The 24,878-nt window shown below is 41.1% G+C and overlaps 1 protein-coding gene across 1 annotated transcript; it reads left to right on the forward strand.

Moving 5' to 3' along the window:
* Positions 1-14,305: 14,305 nt before the first annotated feature.
* On the forward strand, positions 14,306-24,018 carry LOC110506649 (transcription factor PU.1). Its single transcript, XM_021586427.3, has 5 exons — positions 14,306-15,315; positions 15,914-16,004; positions 16,844-17,031; positions 20,706-20,865; positions 21,023-24,018. Exons 1-5 carry the CDS (start codon positions 15,268-15,270, stop codon positions 21,343-21,345), a joined length of 810 nt encoding a protein of 269 aa, XP_021442102.1. The 5' UTR covers positions 14,306-15,267; the 3' UTR covers positions 21,346-24,018.
* The last annotated feature ends 860 nt before the right edge of the window (positions 24,019-24,878 follow it).

Genomic DNA, 24,878 nt, shown 5'->3' on the forward strand with positions numbered 1-24,878 from the left:
AACATTGTATCAAGAACAAGTATGACATTAATCTTTAACACTGTTTCTACTCTTTTATTCTATATTTTTTAAATGATGCAGACACATTTTTTAAGGGTGTAGATTAGCTTTAATATTGCAGATAGATTGTAGCTTCCATCAATGTAATTGTCTGCATCATTTCCAATTCCCCATATTTTGGGGGTAAATATAATGTATATTAAAAATTCTTACATGTCTTAATTTTTTTTTTTTTTAAAACAACAAATAATATGCGTAATAATGTTGTCAGTTCGTATGAAGGATTGTTACCTATAACCAGGATTGAAATTACAAACATTTCATTTTTGGCAAGTAATTATTATTTTGGCAAACAATTATTGTGATTCCTCCTGTATTGTCCCTAACATCATTGCCCCATAGCAACAGACGTGGGACACACACACACACACACACACACACACACACTCCCCACCCTTCCCCCACAAACATTCCTGAGCCCAACTCAAGAGAGACTTGATATGCGAATGCATATACAGTTGAAGTCGGAAGTTTACATATACTTAGGTTGGAGTCATTAAAACTCATTTTTCAACCACTCCACAAATTTCTTGTTAATAAACTATAGTTTTGGAAAGTCGGTTAGGACATCTACTTTGTGCATGACACAAGTCATTTTTCCAACAATTGTTTACAGACAGATTATTTCACTTATAATTCACTGTATCACAATTCCAGTGGGTCAGAAGATTACATACACTAAGTTGACTGTGCCTTTAAACAGCTTGGAAAATTCCAGAAAATTATGCAATGACTTTAGAAGCTTCTGATAGGCTAATTTACATAATTTGAGTCAATTGTAGGTGTACCTGTGGATGTATTTCAAGGCCTACCTTCAAACTCATTGCCTCTTTGCTTGACATCATGGGAAAATCAAAAGAAATCAGCCAAGACCTCAGAAAAGATATTGTAGACCTCCACAAGTCTGGTTCATCCTTGGGAGCAATTTCCAAATGCCTGAAGTTACCACGTTCATCTGTACAAACAGTAGTACGCAAGTATAAACACCATGGGACCATGCAGCTGTAATACCGCTCAGGAAGGAGACGCGTTCTGTCTCCTAGAGTTGAATGTACTTTGGTGCGAAAAGTGCAAATCAATCCCAGAACAACAGCAAAGGACCTTGTGAAGATGCTGGAGGAAACGGGTACAAAAGTATCTCCATCCACAGTAAAACAAGTCCTATATCGACATAACCTGAAAGGCCGCTCAGCAAGGAAGAAGCCACTGCTCCAAAACCGCCATAAAAAAGCCAGACTACGGTTTGCAACTGCACATGGGGACAAAGATTGTACTTTTTGGAGAAATGTCCTCTGGTCTGATGAAACAAAAATAGAACTGTTTGGCCACAATGACCATGGTTCTGTTTGGAGGAAAAAGGGGGATGCTTGCAAGCCGAAGAACACCATCCCAACCGTGAAGCACAGGAGTGGCAGCATCATGTTGCGGGGGTGCTTTGTTGCAGGAGGGACTGGTGCACTTCACAAAATAGATGGCATCATGAGGTAGGAAAATTATGTGGATATATTGAAGCAACATCTCAAGACATCAATCAGGAAGTTAAAGCTTGGTTGCAAATGGGTCTTCCAAATGGACAATGACCCCAAGCATACTTCCAAAGTTGTGGCAAAATGGCTTATAAGGACAACACAGTCAATGTATTGGAGTGGCCATCACAAAGCCCTGACCTCAATCCTATAGACAATTTGTGGGGAGAACTGAAAAGGCTTGTGCGAGCAATGAGACCTACAAACCTGTGTCCGTTACACCAGCTCTGTCAGAATGAATGGGCCAAAATTCACCCAACTTATTGTGGGAAGCTTGTGGAAGGCTACACAAAACGTTTGACCCAAGTTAAACAATTTAAAGGCAATGCTACCAAATACTAATTGAGTGTATGTAAACTTCCGACCCACTGGAAATGCGATGCAAGAAATAAAAGCTGAAAAAATTCATTCTCTCTACTATTATTCTGACATTTCACACTCTTAAAATAAAGTAGTGATCCTAACTGACCTAAAACAGGGCATTTTTACTAGGATTAAATGTCAGGAATTGTGAAAAATTGAGTTTAAATGTATTTGGCTAAGGTATATGTTAACTTCCAACTTCAACTGTACAATTGTAGCTGTTTGAGAAGGCATGCAAATTGAGCAACAATGGGGAGAATGATTAACCAATGTAAAGTCCTAATTGATGGCGTTCAGATACACCTCCCTACCCTGAAACACACACACACTGGTCCCCTGTCGAGAATATTTTCCAATTTGTTCCACAGGGGCCACAATAATTTGCCCCTTCTCTGATTGTTCAAGTGTGATCCCCTCCCCATGGGTTACTGCAGCTAATGTTGCCAGCACTGACACTACCTTAGCAGCTTTGAGAAATTCCTTGTATATTGTGCTCAGCCATCCGGGGGCTTTGGCTTTATTGGACCAATCCTGCCATGCAAGCTCAGACACTTGAGGGGGCAGTGCTGCTTTAGTGGGTCACTGACCACCTTTGTTTTTCTGTCTTGGCTGCATATAGGCTACTTTCAGTACGCCTTTAAAACAGATAAGGATTTCTCCTTAGTGTGTGGGTCGCTCAGGTGGGTGTCTAGGGTACAGGGTTGGGGACCGCTCCATCATGATCAGGCAATATTTATAATCTATTTCAAAATGTATATCCCATATTTGCACAATTGAAAGCTCTCTCTGTCACAACTCCTGCTTGCAGACACGTATGGGCTCTGGCATTTCCAACTTTTCCAAACAAAAAAACACACACCCCACCTTCCACCACAATACACCGTACATACCCACATACTGTGCCTTCTATGTCCTCTGTTTGCTGTGTTTTTATCCCTTCCATCTTCAAAAAAAGTGTTTTACTTTTTTTGTGCAACACAATGGACACACGAGGGCCTTGAGAACACATGCAGATTGTTTGTGAGAGGTTAAGATAACAGAAAACATGAACAATGTTCGCACTATGAGTCATCCCTGCCTGACTTGAGCAATGCATATAGAAAGAGGAACTTATGGCTGGTGGGACAAGGGTACATGAAGCAGAGTTTAATGGAAAAACATAGTGTGCACACACGTGCGTGCGTGTGTGCGTGCTTGTCAATCGGCCATGTGATTTAACTTAATCTTCTATCCAAGCCTTGTCTGATGGTTGGATCTTGTAAAGCCGAGTGCATTGGGGAAAATGAGGAATCGGGAATAAGAAGTGAGAAATCTGGATGTCCCCTTGCACGCCTGTCAGGGGCGGCTCCATGACATTGTGAAAGAGATGACGGCCAACGAAACTGCTGGTGACAGTCAGGCAGTAAAAGAGGGTCAGGGTCCTCTCTGCGGCCTGTCTATTCTGGCCATGCCCTCAAAACCATAATTTTCTTGACAGTTGCTCTCTTTTTTTGAGAATGTTTTTTTGTGATCTGATATTCTGATTATCCTCCGACATATGCATACAACCAGTTATTTATTTTCTTGGTAGACAGTAGACAAAACAAATAACTAGGACTTACATTTGGATAACCCACGCCCGTAGCAGTGTGTCCACTCCATTCTATTATAAACAACTCTCTGATATACATCCAAATCAATAAGGGCCCTTGGTGTTCAGTTCATCATATGGTAATCTAATGGAGTCTATGGCATACTACTGGATTGCACCTGCAGTATAAGGCCTGGAAGGAGCAAGTGGCTCCACAGAGTGAGCAGAAATCAGATCACAGACGACTACATCGACCACTACCTCTAATCAAGCTTTGCTTTGTGGCAAGCTGTTTAGTTACCATCTGGTTTAAGGAAGAAGGAGAAGGAGAAGAAGAAGAAAATCTTTTGAGTTTCAGCTTAAATTGGTAAAATTAAGGAAGTTTTTAGTTCCCTAGTTAATTCAGTGAGTTATAGAAATCTCAGATTTCTTGCCCTCTGTGGCAATTTGCTTTAACCGACTGAATGAGATTATCCTGCATTCACAGAGAGAGTACTACTATCCATGCTGCTCCTGGAAGACTTAGTGACGGTAAGAGTGAGGCTGGCTGGACTGAGAGAGACAGGAGGCGTTTCTTCCCATGAGCATCCTTTGATACAGATTGTAATGTTATGAAATAAGTTTTTCTGCTGGTTTCAGCTCAGAGATATATCTGTATAACTAGTGTTGGTATTCTTGCTGATTTTTATTGAATGAAGGAAAAAGTTGATGCAATGACAGGCAATTTGGCCTTTGTAGATCACTGGGTTACAGTTGTTTGCATTTTATCCTTATCCATTGTTTGATTTGATAGTCTTGCATAATAAGTTGTTGAATAATAAATGCTAATTTACCCTTATTGATCGTTAATAGTATATTTTATCTTTGACTGAGAGTCAATGGGTTACATCAAGAGTAAAAATGTACCTTTAAAAGTTATCTTTAGCTAACATCTAGGCAGTAGACCTATGGTCATCCCTGGCAGCTAATACTTTGTGTCCACATTTGTCTTCATTTGTTTCTTCTAAATGTAATTACTTGGTTTAGAATATTTTGTTATCACATCAAAACTAATAACAGTACTCTTTAAATAATAACTAGAATGAAGAATGTTTGGTAACACTATTTGGATGGTCCATCTGTAGATGCTCTACAGACACTATCAGTTACATTTCAACTAAATATCTACTAACCTTAGCTCTAAGCCTAACCATTATCCTAAACCTTATTCTGAACCTAACCCTAACCATGACCTTAGCAAGAAGTTGCTTATCAACATAGTGAGTTGGAAAAGCCGGACTATCCAAATAAAGTGTGAGCGAAAGTTTTATTGGGCTATAACATGTTTCCAACTATTCAAGCTAAATTATTCTAGTTGTTCAAGAGATTTTGTCAGAGGATGATTACGTAATTTATGTCAAAACCAGCACAGTGTGGACATTGATCTGGAGAAATTTTGGTCAAACAGAATAGATAGACGGAGTGCAACATTTCCTGTTGCGACGGTCTATGTATCCTGTTTTCCACAGTCAGTGGTCTTGCATGTCATCCCCTTGTGAGAGGGTCTGTGGGTAGTTCTCGTGACCCGAAAGTGTGACGCCACAGAGGTCTGGTAGAGGCTCTCTATCTGTCCGAATTAAACTGACAGATTATGACATATAAGTAATCAAAGGTATCAGTTAAAGCCAGATATAGTCCTGACTAGAAATGTAGGCCTACATTGTGACTATTTTGCAATCCTTAAGAATACTTTTGCCACTATTATATAGTTGAAGTCAGAAGATTACATACACCTTAGCCAAATACATTTAAACTCCGTTTTTCATCATTCCTGACATTTAATCCTAGTAAAAATTCCCTGTTTTAGGTCAGTTAGGATCAAATCAAAGTTTATTTGTCACGCGCGCCGAATACAACAGGTGAAATGCTTACTTACAGGCTCTAACCAAATAGTGCAAAAAAGGTTTTAGGTGAAATATAGGTAGGTAAAGAAATAAAACAACAGTAAAAAGACAGGCTACATATAGTAGCGAGGATATAAGAGTAGCGAGGCTACATACAGACACCGGTTAGTCAGGCTGATTGAGGTAGTATGTACATGTAGATATGGTTAAAGTGACTATGCATATATGATGAACAGAGAGTAGCAGTAGCGTAAAAGAGGGGTTGGCTGGTGGTGGGTGGGACACAATGCAGATAGCCCGGTTAGCCAATGTGCGGGAGCACTGGTTGATCGGCCCAATTGAGGTAGTATGTACATGAATGTATAGTTAAAGTGACTATGCATATATGATAAACAGAGAGTAGCAGCAGCGTAAAAAGAGGGGTTGGGGGGTGGCACACAATGCAAATAGTCTGGGTAGCCATTTGATTACCTGTTCAGGAGTCTTATGGCTTGGGGGTAAAAACTGTTGAGAAGCCTTTTTGTCCTAGACTTGGCAGTAGTAAAGAGAACAGTCTATGGCTTGGGTCTATTACAATTTTCAGGGCCTTCCTCTGACACCGCCTGGTGTAGAGATCCTGGATGGCAAGCAGCTTAGCCCCAGTGATGTACTGGGCCGTATGCACTACCCTCTGTAGTGCCTTGTGGTCAGAGGCCGGGCAATTGCCGTATCAGGATGCTCTCGATGTTGCAGCTGTAGAACCTTTTGAGGATCTCAGGACCCATGCCAAATCTTTTTAGTTTCCTGAGGGGGAATAGGCTTTGTCGTGCCCTCTTCACAACTGTCTTGGTGTGTTTGGACCGTTCTAGTTTGTTGTTGATGTGGACACCAAGGAACTTGAAGCTCTCAACCTGCTCCACTACAGCCCCATCGATGAGAATGGGGGCGTGCTCGGTCCTCATTTTCCTGTAGTCCACAATCATCTCCTTAGTTTTGGTTACGTTGAGGGATATTCTGGTACCACCCAGCCAGGTCTCTGACCTCGACCCTATAGGCTGTCTCGTCATTGTCGGTGATCAGGCCTACCACTGTTGTGTCGTCTGCAAACTTAATGATGGTGTTGGAGTCGTGCCTGGCCATGCAGTCATGGGTGAACAGGGGGTACAGGAGGGGACTGAGCATGCACCCCTGGGGAGCTCCAGTGTTGAGGATCAGCGTGGCAGATATGTTGCTACTTACCCTCACCACCTGGGGCGGCCAGTCAGGAAGTCCAGGATCCAATTGCAGAGGGAGGTGTTTAGTCCCAGGATCCTTAGCTTAGTGATGAGCTTTGAGGGTACTATGGTGTTGAACGCTGAGCTGAACTTCCGGCGCCGACAGAGATGGCCGCCTCGCTTCGCGTTCCTAGGAAACTATGCAGTGTTTTGTTTTTTTACGTGTTATTTCTTACATCATCTTAGGTTTCATTACATACAGTCGAGAAGAACTACTGAATATAAGATCAGCGTCAACTCACCATCAGTACGACCAAGAATATGTTTTTCGCGACGCGGATCCTGTGTTCTGCCTTTCACCCAGGACAACGGAATGGATCCCATGCAGCGACCCAAAAAAACGACTCAGAAAAAGAGGGAAACAAGGCGGTCTTCTGGTCAGACTCCGGAGACGGGCACATCGTGCACCACTCCCTAGCATTCTTCTCGCAAATGTCCAGTCTCTTGACAACAAGGTTGATGAAATCCGAGCAAGGGTAGCATTCCAGAGGGACATCAGAGACTGTAACGTTCTTTGCTTCACGGAAACATGGCTCACTGGAGAGACGCTATCGGAGGCGGTGCAGCCAGCGGGTTCTCCACGCATCGCGCCGACAGAAACAAACATCTTTCTGGTAAGAAGAGGGGCAGGGGCGTATGCCTTATGGCTAACGAGACATGGTGTGATGAAAGGAACATACAGGAACTCAAATCCTTCTGTTCACCTGATTTAGAATTCCTCACAATCAAATGTAGACCGCATTATCTACCAAGAGAATTCTCTTCGATTATAATCACAGCCGTATATATCCCCCCCCAAGCAGACACATCGATGGCTCTGAACAAACTTTATTTGACTCTTTGCAAACTGGAATCCATTTATCCGGAGGCTGCATTCATTGTAGCTGGGGATTTTAACAAGGCTAATCTAAAAACAAGACTCCCTAAATTTTATCAGTATATCGATTGCGCAACCAGGGGTGGAAAAACCTTGGATCATTGTTACTCTAACTTCCGCGACGCATATAAGGCCCTGCCCCGCCCTCCTTTCGGAAAAGCTGACCACGACTCCATTTTGTTGATCCCTGCCTACAGACAGAAACTAAAACAAGAGGCTCCCACGCTGAGGTCGGTCCAACGCTGGTCCGACCAAGCTGACTCCACACTCCAAGACTGCTTCCATCACGTGGACTGGGACATGTTTCGTATTGCGTCAGATAACAATATTGACGAATACGCTGATTCGGTGTGCGAGTTCATTAGAACGTGCGTTGAAGATGTCGTTCCCATAGCAATGATTAAAACATTCCCTAACCAGAAACCGTGGATTGATGGCAGCATTCGCGTGAAACTGAAAGCGCGAACCACTGCTTTTAATCAGGGCAAGGTAACTGGTAACATGACCGAATACAAACAGTGCAGCTATTCCCTCTGCAAGGCTATCAAACAAGCTAAGCGTCAGTACAGAGACAAAGTAGAATCTCAATTCAACGGCTCAGACACAAGAGACATGTGGCAGGGTCTACAGTCAATCACAGACTACAAGAAGAAATCCAGCCCAGTCACGGACCAGGATGTCCTGCTCCCAGGCAGACTAAATAACTTTTTTGCCCGCTTTGAGGACAATACAGTGCCACTGACACGGCCTGCAACGAAAACATGCGGACTCTCCTTCACTGCAGCAGAGGTGAGTAAGACATTTAAACGTGTTAACCCTCGCAAGGCTGCAGGCCCAGACAGCATCCCCAGCCGCGCCCTCAGAGCATGCGCAGACCAGCTGGCCGGTGTGCATACGGACATATTCAATCAATCCCTATACCAGTCTGCTGTTCCCACATGCTTCAAGAGGGCCACCATTGTTCCTGTTCCCAAGAAAGCTAAGGTAACTGAGCTAAACGACTACCGCCCCGTAGCACTCACTTCCGTCATCATGAAGTGCTTTGAGAGACTAGTCAAGGACCATATCACCTCCACCCTACCCGACACCCTAGACCCACTCCAATTTGCTTACCGCCCAAATAGGTCCACAGACGATGCAATCTCAACCACACTGCACACTGCCCTAACCCATCTGGACAAGAGGAATACCTATGTGAGAATGCTGTTCATCGACTACAGCTCGGCATTCAACACCATAGTACCCTCCAAGCTCGTCATCAAGCTCGAGACCCTGGGTCTCGACCCCGCCCTGTGCAACTGGGTACTGGACTTCCTGACGGGCCGCCCCCAGGTGGTGAGGGTAGGAAACAACATCTCCACCCCGCTGATCCTCAACACTGGGGCCCCACAAGGGTGCGTTCTGAGCCCTCTCCTGTACTCCCTGTTCACCCACGACTGCATGGCCACGCACGCCTCCAACTCAATCATCAAGTTTGCGGACGACACAACAGTGGTAGGCTTGATTACCAACAACGACGAGACGGCCTACAGGGAGGAGGTGAGGGCCCTCGGAGTGTGGTGTCAGGAAAATAACCTCACACTCAACGTCAACAAAACTAAGGAGATGATTGTGGACTTCAGGAAACAGCAGAGGGAACACCCCCCTATCCACATCGATGGAACAGTAGTGGAGAGGGTAGCAAGTTTTAAGTTCCTCGGCATACACATCACAGACAAACTGAATTGGTCCACTCACACAGACAGCATCGTGAAGAAGGCGCAGCAGCGCCTCTTCAACCTCAGGAGGCTGAAGAAATTCGGTTTGTCACCAAAAGCACTCACAAACTTCTACAGATGCACAATCGAGAGCATCCTGGCGGGCTGTATCACCGCATGGTACGGCAACTGCTCCGCCCACAACCGTAAGGCTCTCCAGAGGGTAGTGAGGTCTGCACAACGCATCACCGGGGGCAAACTACCTGCCCTCCAGGACACCTACACCACCCGATGTTACAGGAAGGCCATAAAGATCATCAAGGACATCAACCACCCGAGCCACTGCCTGTTCACCCCGCTATCATCCAGAAGGCGGGGTCAGTACAGGTGCATCAAAGCTGGGACCGAGAGACTGAAAAACAGCTTCTATCTCAAGGCCATCAGACTGTTAAACAGCCACCACTAACATTGAGTGGCTGCTGCCAACACACTGACACTGACACTGACTCAACTCCAGCCACTTTAATAATGGGAATTGATGGGAAATGATGTAAATAAATCACTAGCCACTTTAAACAATGCTACCTTATATAATGTTACTTACCCTACATTATTCATCTCATATGCATACGTATATACTGTACTCTATATCATCGACTGCATCCTTATGTAATACATGTATCACTAGCCACTTTAACTATGCCACTTTGTTTACATACTCACCTCATGTATATACTGTACTCAATACCATCTACTGTATCCTGCCTATGCTGCTCTGTACCATCACTCATTCATATATCCTTATGTACATATTCTTTATCCCCTTACACTGTGTATAAGACAGTAGTTTTGGAATTGTTAGTTAGATTACTTGTTGGTTATTACTGCATTGTCGGAACTAGAAGCACAAGCATTTCGCTACACTCGCATTAACATCTGCTAACCATGTGTATGTGACAAATAAAATTTGATTTGATTTGTAGTCAATGAATAGCATTCTCACTTAAGTGTTCCTTTTGTCCAGGGGGGAAAGGCCAGAGTGGAGTGCAATAGCGATTGCATCATCTGTGGATCTGTTTGGGCGGTATGCAAATTGGAGTGGGTCTAGGGTTTCTGGGATAATGGTGTGAGCCATTACCAGCCTTTCAAAGCATTTCATGGCTACGGACGTGAGTGCTACGGGTCTGTAGTCATTTAGGCAGGTTGCCTTTGTTCTTGGGCACAGGGACTATGGTGGTCTGCTTGAAACATGTTGGTATTATAGAGGACATGTTGAAAATGGCAGTGAATCACTACTTTATTTTAAGAATGTGAAATGTCAGAATAATAGTAGAGAGAATTATTTATTTCAGCCTTCATTTCTTGCATCACATTCCCAGCGAGTCGGAACTTTACATACACTCAATTAGTATACGGTAGCATTGCCTTTAAATAGTTTAACTTGGGTCAAACGTTTCGGGTAGCCCTTCATAAGCTTCCCACAATAAGTTAGGTGAATTTTGGCTCATTCTCCTGACAGAGCTGATGTAACTGAGTCAGGTTTGTAGGCTTCCATGCTTTTTCAGTTCTGCCCACAAATGTTCTATAGGATTGAGGTCAGGGCTTTGTGATGCCCACTCCAATACCTTGACTGTGTTGTCCTTAAGCCATTTTGCCACAACTTTGGAAGTATGCTTGGGGTCATTGTCCATATGGAAGACTCATTTGCGACTAAGCTTTAACTTCCTGACTGATGGCTTAAGATGTTGCTTCAATATATCCACATGAGCTTCTAAAGCCATGACATCATTTTCTGGAATTTTACAAGCTGTTTAAAGGCACAGTCAACTTAGTGTATGTAAACGTCTGACCCACTGGAATTGTGATACAGTGAATTATAAGTGAAATAATCTGTCTGTAAACAATTATTGGAAAAATGACTTGTGTCATGCACAAAGTAGATGTCCTAACCAACTTGCCAAAACTATAGTTTGTTAACAAGAAATATGTGGAGTGGTTGAAAAACGAGTTTTAATGACTCCAACCTAAGTGTATGTAAACTTCCGACTTCAACTGTAGCCTGTAAAAAATAAAAAATACACTCAAATTAGTTTAGACCAGGGATGGGCAACTTTGATGGAGATGGGTAACTTTGATGGAGATGGGTCCGCAAAAAATCTGAACTCGGTCTGCGTACCCACATCCATACCCACACATGCAGTCAGTTGCAAAAGACTCTTGGCTTTTGGGGGCCCTAAGCAAAAACATTTTGGGTGGGGGGGTGCCACCTTTGCAAGCAAAACATTTTGCAGCAGAGAGAAAAAAATGTAAGCTGCAATATAACTTTTCATGCAATTCTACTAATTTTGCCATTGGGTGGAGATAAATGGTTGCAGTTTTTTAACATGATATTTGAGTAAGAGTGACAAACAAAATCAATGGGGGCTCCCCAGTTAGTAATTGGACCATGATTACTAGAAATGTAGATACAGTAGCTGGCCACTAGACTCATAACAATCAAAAAATATTTAGCTGACAGGGGCTATTTGACTGACTGTCAGTGACTGACATAACAATAGAAAAACTGCTGATGCAAAACCACATGTCACAATTGCACCTTGTGTATTCTACCATTCTAACTCAAAACAGTAAGTTAAGACCCTGACTGAGTCCCCCTCCAGTGTATTTTCTGTATTGCTAAATTAGTACTAATGTCACACTGCGGCCCTGAGAACTCAGGGTATTAAAGACATAGGGGGCTGTGAAGTAAGAGGTGTCAATATTACTGCTTGCTTATAAGGATGCTTTAGCCATCAGAGATATGCATCTTGTGAACATAACTGCATTCAGACATCTCAAGTTGTCGAGTACTCAGTCGCTCGCTTTCGTAGCCTAAAACCAAAGTGTCCATGGGTGCATGTGATACAGTAAACACAACAGCATCCGCGTGCCTGTAGCGAAGTTGCACTCTGAACTTCTGGGCTGGTTTCCCAGACCTAGTTTTGTATTAAAAAGCATGTTTTATGAAGTATTGCCATTAATTAAGTATTTATATTCCAGTAAAATACTTTATCTGGGTCCAGGCTCTTTGTCCACAAGTCGTTGGTGGAAACCAAACACAGTAGACATTTTATTTACTGTGTTTTACCAAAGAAAGAAGCTGGTCTGATCTGTCAGGGACTGATAAGATGCGATACGTATTATGTTTCCTTACTGTATGAAAAGGCCCAATGTGATCAGACAAGACAATCACTGAAATACCCCTGTAGATTTATATTTTAAGTTTTGTGGCCTAGATCATACTGAAGTTTAGACACACAAATGGAGTCATTCACAGCAACCCCCCTCCCCATAAGGAACTGAATCTAAAAGAGAATTTCCCAGTTCCTCTTTTACATGGTGTGTGTGTGTGTGTGTGTGTGTGTGTGTGTGTGTGTGTGTGTGTGTGTGTGTGTGTGTGTGTGTGTGTGTGTGTGTGTGTGTGTGTGTGTGTGTGTGTGTGTGTGTGTGTGTGTGTGTGTGTGTGTGTGTGTCTGTGTGTGTGATGATGATGGTCAAGACTGAAGTTGACTAACAGTAGAAATGTTAAACCAAATTATAGGCCTGATTGTGTTTGAATGTTATCTGCCTATTTCCTGTAAGTTTTTGCATTGTGAGAAACACGCATTTTATGTATTGAGCCATTCATTCAAACACAGAATTGAAAGTGTGTTCTTGTCTTTCACAAAATGGGATGAGCACAATGATGCCTGTTTAGGTTTCATCTTAGCTGTTCGAAGGCCTAGTAATCTGAAGCCTTATGTAGTATGTAGTAGACCTGTATGTGGATGTACTCTGTAAAGCAAGGTACAGGGGAACAGAAATTACACTATATCATACTCGTCAAACTAACTATAGTGCTGTCCATGAGGCTGAAGGACCGACCTCTTACTGAGATGTCCACCGATCTCCACCTAATGGTTTTAAACAGATCTGGGAAACCTGAATGATTTCTGACAAAGCAGCATATTTTTGTGTTAGAGAAAAAAATATATATTCAAAAATATATATTCAAAAAGAGAGTCGTTGTGTGCTCTGAAAATAGCCGTGGTGAAAATAGCGTGCTGGGCTTGCTGTAACGCACATAGTGTATTAATACGAAATGTCATCAGTTTTGCTCAGACAGCTGTGATTAACATGGGGGCCATGGACAGGCTGTGTGGTTTCAGCAGCCACACAAGTGGTAGAGAAGGATGCAGGGGACTCAAATTATAACCCCAGACCATGCAAGCAAGGCAAACTGAAAAGCCACGTAAACCAAAATCCAACAAAGTACACCAACATCAAATGCACAGGTCTACCAAATTAAGATTGTTATACTGCAACCAGTAAGTCAACCGGATTGTTTGCCTTTGTTAATGTTGATTATTAAACAAAGAACGCATTGTATTTGGTGCTACGTAGCACATCAAAACATTATCAGATAAGGTTATAACAATTCACAGAAAATTCTACATAGTCTTTGATAGAGATAAAGGAGAGGAAAAACAATAGAATACATGGACATCTATAATAAAAACACATTTGACTACATGGTTTTTGGTTGTATGTTATATTAAGCTTTGAACAACCAAGGGAATATAATAATCATTCCGAAATTATTTTCAGTGTGATTTGAATCTTACTATCTACAGTATTTCAAGTACCTGGTCATTATCAGACTGATGCACTCTTCCGCTGTCCAAAATCTACAAAAGCCTGTCAGTGGAGGCTTGGCTTGTGTCCTCACTTCTCTTCAAGTTAAAACAGAGATGTTGTGTCAGGGAGAGATACCTGAGACAGAGAGGGCTGGTTTCCCAGACACTGCCTAGTCTTGGATAAAAAAAGCATTCTCATACTGTGTCCTGTAAGCCAGACCATAGGGTCAGGAGAGAAGGTCATCTGAGTCTAGTAGCAGAGCTACTGTACACTGTACCCAATGTGAGGAAGAATATTTTGGTGAGAAAAACACATTTGGTCAGAAAATATTTCTGACTATTTCTGAATATTTCTCAAGAATCCCCCCACCAACACTACTATTGTCACAGGAGGTATTTTATCTCCTCTCCCTTAATCTCCACAGCTGTTGCAGGATTGCATAAAGGAAGTGGCATGATTTTATCTGTCCAGCTAATCTACACACAGATAAAACAGTTGTTTGGATAGAAATGGAGCAGAATTCATCGATGTATGTGAGTCATTATTTCATTGATATGGCTACAACTCAAGCTACTGGTTTGTTTTTTAATTGACATATTTACACCACTACGTTTATTTGAAGGGATAGCATAGTATAGGGAATAACAGGGGTACAAGTGCCGAACCTTGCTGAACACCAAATCCAATGTACACACTGAGAAGTAGGAATTAAACCAGTTTAAAATGTGAAATGACAATGTTTAGGTATCTGGCATTGAAACATGGTAAACAGGTTTAATATTAGATTTGTAATATTCATCTAGATTTCCATGGTGTATGCAAGGTATATGAATATGGATACCTGCACTTTAGCCACAAATTATTATTATTTTTTTTTTTTATTTGGTTGGCGAAATTTGGTCACAATGAGATGCAAAGATGCTACCCACTGACAGATGATGCTATGCTAAAAGACTTGACAGTTGAGGCAGGCCTTGAAATGATTGGCTGGTTTGGGAGGCGACGCAATTGAGCCTTAATAAATGTGAGATGTTAGAATCTCCCCCTGACAAATCACCAATGACCAGGAACCGCCATCAGACACACTGAGATGTGTACACCCACAAAGATATACAGAAGTCAAAATATCAGGTTCCCTTTTAATTTTCAGTCATTGAGTAGGGCTAATTTATTTTTATTTTATTAGACAAAATTTGAGTCCCAGAGAGTAGCTTGGCTTACAAGTGGATAAAGTTGTGTAGGCAGAGGGAGACATTTTGGGTTTCGTTTGGTGAGAGGAAATTTGGTAAACGTTGTGCAATGGTGCGGGAAAAGTTTTGAAAGAGTGTGAGAAACAATTGAAGCTAAGTGCCTGAAGTAGGTCGGTTCAAGAAGAAGCCTTCATGTTGCATCCGTACAGAATGGAGGGGTACCTCATCTCACCTGGTCCAGTAAGTACACAATGTGTCAAACAATTTGTGTTAATTCAGTTATAGGCCCAAGTATATACAGGTATGAGGTTATTTGTTGAGTTTATGTACTTGTTTATATACCACAGGATGTACTTATACAGAAAATGCATCTCAAGCATTGTAAGCTCACTGAATTCAAGTTTGAATTTCATATTAACGTTACATTTTTCAAGCTATGATAATGAATTAAAATATGTTAATAGATTACTGTAACGTCATTCATTTTCAAACTCTTAAACTGGTACACAATGTTGGTACTTTTGTGGTCTACATACTGTCAAAAGAACAATATTTCTAACATAATAGAGTATACATATGTTTTGTTTCACAAAAAATCCATTTTGTAAGGTTATGACCGACCATGAAAAAAAAAAACAGCAAAAGTATTGTAGTAAATGTCAATGAAGTTTAAAAAGCTCAAAATGTTGTTCAACAATGTCATTATCAACAAACATTATCAAGGGAAGAAAGTAATTTGTATATAGATGTTGAGTGTCAGTTCCTTGGAAACAATAGTAAAACATTATGTGAAGTTTTGTTATGATTTCAGTTGAGGATATTATTGTTGTTTTAACAGCCATCAGAAGACATGTACGAACCCGACATCTATAGACAACAGATGTCAGAATATTCATATCCGTATGTCATCGATGCAGAGAGTCAAGGAGGTGAGCTTTAAAACACTACAACATTTTCCCTAGTATTAATACCTCTTGTATTATCTATTGATAATCTTCATAACTATGATACAATGATATACTTTTTAAATTAATTTCCCTTTCTCTGATGAACTTACCATCACATAATTGTAGATGAAATAAACAATCTGAATATCACTTATGCGGAAGTGAAAAGTGCCGGCCCAACTAGATATGTGTTTGACCAGGCCTGAGGAAATCACACACAGTAGCTATATTAAAGACAATACTCTACATAAAAGGTATCAAGACACTGCAGCTGGAGCCAACCATGTTGCCCCCATGGAGTACAGGAAACAGATGCCATTTCTGTCAGGCGCTCAACCTACAGTCGTAGAACAACTTTCCCCCCTGGGGTTTATTGAAATGGAGAGGTTCAGTTGTATTTTCTCCTGTAATCAACTGATCCTACTGCCAAGAATAAACTGGTGTTTACTAGTACGAGCTGTAGAATTATATAGGCTTTGCTCCATTTAACGAACTAAATTATTACAAAATAATAATGGCAAGTCTCTGGTGCAGTGTCAGGACCGAACACAACACATCACTAAAACATGTGTACATGCGGAACGTTTTAACACATTTGTGACATTCGGGCTAAAAAGAAAGAAAAAGACAACTGAAAAAGCAAAGATGTGTGAACAGGAAACTGCCTAAAATATTTTGCTGAACACTTTTGAAACAAATAGCATACATTGTGTATTTGGAATCTGTATTCAACTAGGTTTTCTCTATTCTATGCCATCTGAACATTGCCATTTAGTGTACCTCTTACTCTATGAACAATTAAAATGTTTCTCTCTGCTCAGATCACTGGGACTATCACACCACTCATCATGCCCATCCTCTGGACTTTGACAACCTTCCAGGGGGCCACTTCACTGAGCTCCAGAGTGTCCAGCAACTACATCTACCCAGTATGGCTCGTTACAGCGATGTTGACACTCTCTCTCTGGACCCTGGCCTTGGGGGACACAACCATGCCCTACCCCCACCGGTGAGCTCACCCCCCTGACCCCTCTTTTCCTCTAACACAGACAGAGTGTTGGAGTTGGTCATTCTTTTAAAGCAGATGTAGTGTACATGACTAATAGAGAATGTTCTGAATGTTCAGGACTAAAGCAAGTAGCATAATTTATTTACATGTCCCCTCTAGTGCAATAGCAATGCTTCAGAAAGGTTTAATAACAGGTAAACATAAAATCAACCATCTGGCTTCAGATAAAGATATGACTATGAAAAGTGCATCTGGGCTACTGTTTGTTACTGGTGAGCTGTGTTGCGTGGAGGATGTAGGGTGCGCCTACACACAGATGGTTTGATATTGTGGCCTTTTCCTAACTGGGGCCTGCTGGTGTTGCTACAGAACTATAATCTGCCAACTCACTAACGGCTGATGAACAAATAATATATATTTTTAAACAGAAGTGGCCTCCCCAACATTATGTCACACACACACACACACACACACACACACACACACACACACACACACACACACACACACACACACACACACACACACACACACACACACACACACACACACACACACACACACACACAAATCATTGCCAGTCTTCTTAGTGTAAAATCTTACATTGTAACATTGTAAATATTACACTTTAAACAGAGAGCATTGGTTAATGAGTGTGGATGAGAATATCCTTAAAGATGCCTTTTCTATTTGTGAATGGAACTGACATACTGCCTCAGAGTAGAAACATTGGGTTTTTAGAACTGTGTGCTGAATGCTTGGACAGGAAATTCAAACTGCTGTAACAGCAACCACACATCACACCTCATGCAGCGGGGAGGTGCCCTATAATCTTTGCCACCGCTGGGCTAACTTGAGATGATTATATCGTCAAGAAACAGGTCAAGGTTAACAGATATACTGCTCTTAAAAACATGGCGAAGGTTTAAACTGAGAATCATGTAAATAAAACGTTGAGTTACAAGTTGTTATTATGGGTAGTCAGACAAATGTGACTATACCTCTAAGATACAACTGGTCTCCTGACTTGAAACAGTCAAATGCAGCAAGCTAGCAGCGATATGCTAAGATAATCAGAGCAAGCTAGTTAGCTATCTGGCTAGCAGATAGCTATATTTGACTAACGTTGAGTCAAAGAATAGTGCTAGCTAGCTAGGTCTCAAATATGCCAGTAAATGTTAGTTTGGGTGAAATAACCATAGGATTTAGAAAAGGGCAATTCCACGACTCAGATGTTTCACTTAAAATGTATGCCAAACAAAACTGATTTATTTTAAAGTTTAACAAACCATACAGTGCACAAGGACTCTATGCACAAGGGCTACATTTAACAATTTACACAGAAAATTTTACAAAAACACATTTACTGGAAGACCTGTACAGATTCAAAGTTTGGTAACAGAATTTCTGTAAAACCTCCCTCAGTTTTTTATGTGTCCACGTTTTCCAAAAACTCAGAATTAAGAATTCAGAATTAGGATTCAACAATGTCTGCAGAAAGAATGGGGTGTCAGCTATGGCACAACATCTTGACTTTGAAAAAATCTATTTTGGTTATGGAACTACAATAAGTGAAGTGGATTTACACCGGGTAATTGAATTGCGGTAACAAAGTTTCATCATGGGTACCTGATCTGTACTACATAGAAATGCTTAATTATGGATATGAATGTCATTCTTTTCATGGGGATCTGTTCAAATAGGTACAAAAAGGTATACATATGCAATATCCAAATATCCATATTTGGGGATTATTCTACACAACAGCTATTATTTTAATGAGCTCTGCCCCCAAACGAGACTAAATTTGCTTGGTCCGAACTGGACCAAATCTGAACCAGTCATAGACGTCTATGTGTCATAAGTTTGGACATCAATGTACACCACCAAAGAGCTCAGTAGAGTACAATACAGCAGAGCACAGAACAGTAGAGTAGAGTTCAGTACCGTAGAGTACAGTAGAGTAGAGTTTAGTATAGTACAGTAGAGTACAATCGAGTAAAGTAAAGTAGAGCATAGTTCAGTATAGTACAATACAGTACATTATAGTGTACTGTACTGTACAGTACGGGTACTGTACTATACTATACTTTTCTTTACTGTACTGAACTCTACTCTACTTTTATTTGGGGATAGTACTGTATACTGTGTTGTCCAAACTTGTGAACCCAAATGTGGTTTGTAAATACAGTGATTTCCCATTGTAGCCAATTAAATTGCAGAAATCCCATTACAGATATTTGGGAAGTTCCATTACCAATTTGGTAACAGAAGTTAGAGTTTTTATCACATAATAATTTCTGAACAAAATTGATATCAGTAAAAACACTATAATAATTGATAGGTGTACTTGTTATTTCTGTGAACTTTCATTATCCTCCCTCCTCATGAAGGAGAGAAATTAGAAAATATCTTAAAGATATGTGGGGTTTTGGTAACGGAATTTCAAAGCACAAGGCAATGTTCTTAAACTTATAGAAGGCAGAAACATATACTTATGAAAGTGTTGATATTAGTTGGCAGGGGTCTTTACTTCAAAATTATTTTAATTTTTAGGGTGGAAAATGGTTGAAAAATGTATATCTGTCTTAATTTCTCCTATGAACTTCACATGTTGTTGTTCATGGGTCCTTTTACATGGAAATGACCATATGTCCATGGTTGCCCTTAGGGCACCAAAGTGATCTTAACCCAAATTAACATTACTGCCCCCGGGGAGGAATTTAAGCAGTTTATTCCAGTCTGCTTAAAATCTTCCCTTAGGGCACCAAGTGATCTTGACCCAAACTTCCATTTCTGCCCTCAGGGTAACATAAACAGTCTGTTCCATTTTTTGTTGTTGATATTGCTTATTCAACTACACTTTTAATAAAAAAAATATTAACTGACCAACTAGCATATTTGAGACCTAACATGCTAGCTATTTTTATTTTATAATTCAACATTAGAAGGCAGTAGGTCTCTGCTCAGCTAAGCTACATTTAGCTTAGCATTTTACTTTTCTTCCCCCAGAAGTTTATATAGCTTATTCAACTAAATACTTTGATAAAGTAAATGGGATTTACAGGTATATTCAAGACCTAGCTAGCTATATTCTATGACTCAACATTCTATTTATAAATTCAACATGAGTAGCTAAGAGGTTGCTAAATGCTTAGCTAGCTTTCTTGTTCTAATTAGCTTAGCATAAGGTTGCTAGTTTTCTACATTTTACTCTTTGCTTCAAGTCAGGATACCAGTTGTATCTTAGAGATACTGTCACATTTGTTTGACTACTGTAACACAAACATGATTTTAAAACATTACAACTTGTAACTCAAAGTTATTTACAAGATTCAGAGTTCGAAACCAATCGGATTTGTTCTGCAACACAGGTGGCTGGAATGGAGTGTTTGATACCATTCCATTTATTCTGCCATTACTATGTGCCAGTCCTCCCTATTTAAGGTGCTACCAGCCACCTGTGGAGGGGAAAGTTGATTGGGGGAGTAAAAACGGTTGCCGTCATTAATAACACTTGTGCCTCACTGTGTATATAACATGATCAGCATGGTATCTAATTTGTTTAGTTGTAATTTCTCAGTGAATACTGCTCCAAAAATAATGTATTGTAATTGTAATGATGGTTTTGTATTGTAATGACTACATGGTTATTGTTGTTTGTGGTGTCCAAGGTGCCATATTACCCTCGTGCCATGGGCTACTTGCACCCCTCCCCTCAGACGATGAGGAGCTCAGACGACGAGGAGCCAGGAGGCCGCAGCCCTCCACTAGAAGTGTCTGATGAGGAGTGTCTGAGGGACCACATCGCCCACGTAACAAGGGGAGAATTGGGTAAGGAATTAATTCATAAATGCATACCTAATATCTCACATATTTTTTATTTTTGAGGTCACAATAATCCTACTCCATGTAGGTCATAGTTAGGGAACATCCTCAACTGATTCATTGCATGTTTAACCATTTTGTACTTTTATCAACATTAATATAGGCAACAAGAAGAAGATCCGTCTGTACCAGTTCCTGCTGGATCTGCTGAGGAATGGGGACATGAAGGACAGTATCTGGTGGGTGGACAGGGACAAGGGCACCTTCCAGTTCTCCTCGAAACACAAGGAGGCACTGGCACATCGGTGGGGCGTACAGAAGGGCAACCGCAAGAAAATGACCTACCAGAAGATGGCACGGGCTCTTCGCAACTACGGCAAGACAGGCGAGGTCAAAAAGGTCAAGAAGAAGCTGACTTATCAGTTCAGTGGTGAAGTGCTAGGGGGGAGGTCTCACTTGGAGAGGAGGCCATATTCCCATTTGTAGAGGGAGAAACATAGTGGAAGTCCTGAAGAAGGGTAGAGTGAGAGAGAGAGAGATAGTTAACTGTATATAGTACGCAAGATAGTTATCAATGTAACAATTATTGTTTGTGGTCAAATCAACAATAACTGTTTTTGCTGCTCTTGTAAAAAGCATTTATGTGAACGTCAAAGCCAGTGACTTAATGGAATCTGACAATTAGCACATTTTGACTCAATGATTGCACACACACATCTGGACCTTACATTCCACAGCACTTAGAAATAGGGCTGTTTTAAATGATACTGTCAATCATTATCACCAGAATGCTTACAGGAGTGGTAATACAGATGACCACTAGAAGTCCTCAGAGATCTCCTTTCTTCTACGCACTGTTGGACTCACTGACCATTGTGCACATTTGACATCAATTAGACTTGGATGCAACGTTAACAAACAAAAAGACTGATAAAGAACTCTTTAGCATTAATGACATTGATTTGATACTCTGAGATGCACTGACTTTGGATAAGCAATTCCTGTTGCTTAACCTTTGCTGTAGCAGCACACAAACACAACATATTATACGTTAGCTTTTGCTAATCAGATTTGAGTATTCAGCCAAGCCGTGGTATAAAGCTTGTATATTTGTATGATGGTATTACATGTGTATTACATACTAACTCATGTTAGCTCAAGACTTTGGGAAGTAAACCCTTCTGAACATTGGGAGCATCCTTTCCGGACCCTCCCCTTGACCATTACTTCCCTGTCACATCCCATTGACTTGTTCCTGAAATGGGGGAGGGTGAAGAGGCTTGTGACCCAGCCCTTATCATCCGCTTGTGTTCAAAGATGAAGCACAGACCCTTGCCTCCTCTGACCTAGGGTGCAATCTATTCCTAGCCTAAGAATACCAACACAGGGATATTTCTCCCATGCTCTCAATCATAGACCCCTGTTTGAACTGTATGAAAGTGTATATGACCAGTTGTTTTTCCGTACTCTATGTGCTCTCTGTATAACGCATGTTGGCATGTTTGGATGTTGGCATGACTCAGTTACATATCTGCATGTGACGAACTCGAAAGCATTTCTATTTTTCACACGTCATGTGGTTTTAGTCGACTCATCCTCGCATTGTTGTTAGCAAATCCTCTGGGAATCACAGCCATCTACGCAGAACCACAGTGGCCGAGCCAGATAATATGTGGGCAGCCATGGAGACTTTACTGGGCCCACTGGCAGCAGACAAGGCCACCCCGTCCCCCACCATCCACCCACCCCCAGCCCAGTTATGTGACAGCTAAAGCCTGTAGGTGTAAATAATTCTGGGTGCTGACACAGCTCTATGATGGGAGCACAGGGCACAGTCTGCAGTGAAAAGTGACACAAAGTGAGGTATCCAGGGAGGACACCATCAAGAGACGGATAATGATTTTAAGTGTATTTTCCCTACAGTTCCTCTGTGATAAATCAATTAATAAACACAACTGAAAAGGAGACATAAAGGACAGGGATATAGTTAGAATAATTCAATTGAATAATGCAAAATCATAGAAACAGTGAGGATTGATTTAAGTGAACCCTCCGGCATTTATTACTGACTGAGCAATAAAACAAGGTTGAAAATAAAAGCATATACAGTACCAGTCAAAAGTTTGGATACACATACTCATTCAAGGGTTTTTCTTTATTTCTGCTACTTTCTACATTATAGAAACTATGAAATGATGTAGTAACCCCCCCAAAATTTATATTGTATATCAAAATATATTTTAGATTTTAGATTCTTCAAAGTAGCCACCCTTTTCCTAAATGACAGCTTTCAACACTCTTGGCATTCTCTCAGCCAGCTTCACCTGGAACGCTTTTCCAATAGTCTTGAAGGAGTTCCCACATATGCTGAGCACTTGTTGGCTGCTTTTCCTTCACTCTGCGGTCTAACTCATCCCAAACCATCTCAATTGGGTTGAGGTCGGGTGATTGTGGAGGCCAGGTCATCTGATGCAGCACTCCATCACTCTCCTTCTTGATCAAATAGCCCTTACACAGCCTGGTGTGTTTTGGTCATTGTCCTGTTAAAAATAAATGATAGTCCCACTAAGCTCAAACCAGATGGGATGGCGTATCGCTGCAGACTACTGTGGTAGCCATGCTGGTTAAGTGTGCCTTGAATTCTAAATAAATCACTGACAGTGTCACCAGCAAAGCTCTCCCACACCATCACACCTCCTCCTCCATGCTTCACTGTGGGAACCACACATGTGGAGATCAACCGTTCACCTACTCTGTGTCTTATAAAGAAAACCCTGTGTCTTATAAAACATTTTTTTTTCAAAGGACAGATTTCCACCAGTCTAATGTTTATTGCTCGTGTTTCTTGGCCCAAGCAAGTATCTTCTTCTTATTGGTGTCCTTAAGTAGTTGTTTCTTTGCAACAATTCGACCATGAAGGCCTGATTCATGCAGTCTTTGCTGAACAGTTGATGTTTAGATGTGTCTGTTACTTGAACTCTGCAGCCCAAATGAATGCTTCACAATCTGAGGTGCGGTTAACTCTAATTAACTTATCCTCTGCAGCAGAGGTAACTCTGGGTCTTCCTTTCCTGTGGCGGTCCTCATGAGAGCCAGTTTCATCATAGCGCTTAATGGTTTTTACGACTGAACTTGAATAAACTTTAAAAGTTCTTGAAATTTTCCGAATTGACTGACCTTCATGTCTTAAAGTAATGATGGACAGTTGTTTCTCTTTACATATTTGAGCTGTTCTTGCCATAATATGGACTTGGTCTTTTACCAAATAGGGCTATCTTCCGTATACCACCCCTACCTTGTCACATCACAACTGATTGACTCAATTAAGAAGGAAAGAAATTCCACTATTTAACTTTTAAAAAGGCACACCTGTTCATTTAAGTACATTCCAGGTGACTACCTCATGAAGCTGGTTGAGGGAATGCCAAGAGTGTGCAAAGCTGTCATCAAGGCAAAGGGTGGCTACTTTGAAAAATCTCAAATATATTTGTACTTTTTGGGTTACTACATGATTCCATATGTGTTATTTAATAGTTTTGATGTCTTCACTATTATTCTACAATGTTGAAAATAGTAGAAATAAAGAAAAATCCTGGAATGATTAGGTGTCCAAACATTTGACTTTTACTGTATTGTTTTTAGGAAGTATAAGGTAGTTTGCAATAATAGCTGGGACAATTCAGAAAACTGGGCAGACACAAGGCCAAGGTAAAACACAAAAAAGAAAAGTCCTAAAATGATCAGGATGTAATGTTAAGGATCAGGGTCAGACATGCTTTATTATCCCAAAATACTCCACTAAGGTGTGGTTGCTCAACCGCCTCCACAGTTAACACTGCATAATACTTTACTCCAGTCAGTCTGTTAGTCTGTCATGTCCTCGCTATGCCACCAAGCCGAGGCTTTGGACAGCCATGGAAGGATTCCTGGAAGTCCTGGTTCACCAGGGGAAAGCAGTCACATTCCTGCCAACAGATAAAAGGATTACTCTAGCCTCCTGTCGGCTGTTTTCTGAAGCA

Source organism: Oncorhynchus mykiss, chromosome 26 (assembly GCF_057628025.1).
Source record: "Oncorhynchus mykiss isolate SJ-2025 chromosome 26, ASM5762802v1, whole genome shotgun sequence".
Lineage (NCBI taxonomy): Eukaryota > Metazoa > Chordata > Actinopteri > Salmoniformes > Salmonidae > Oncorhynchus > Oncorhynchus mykiss.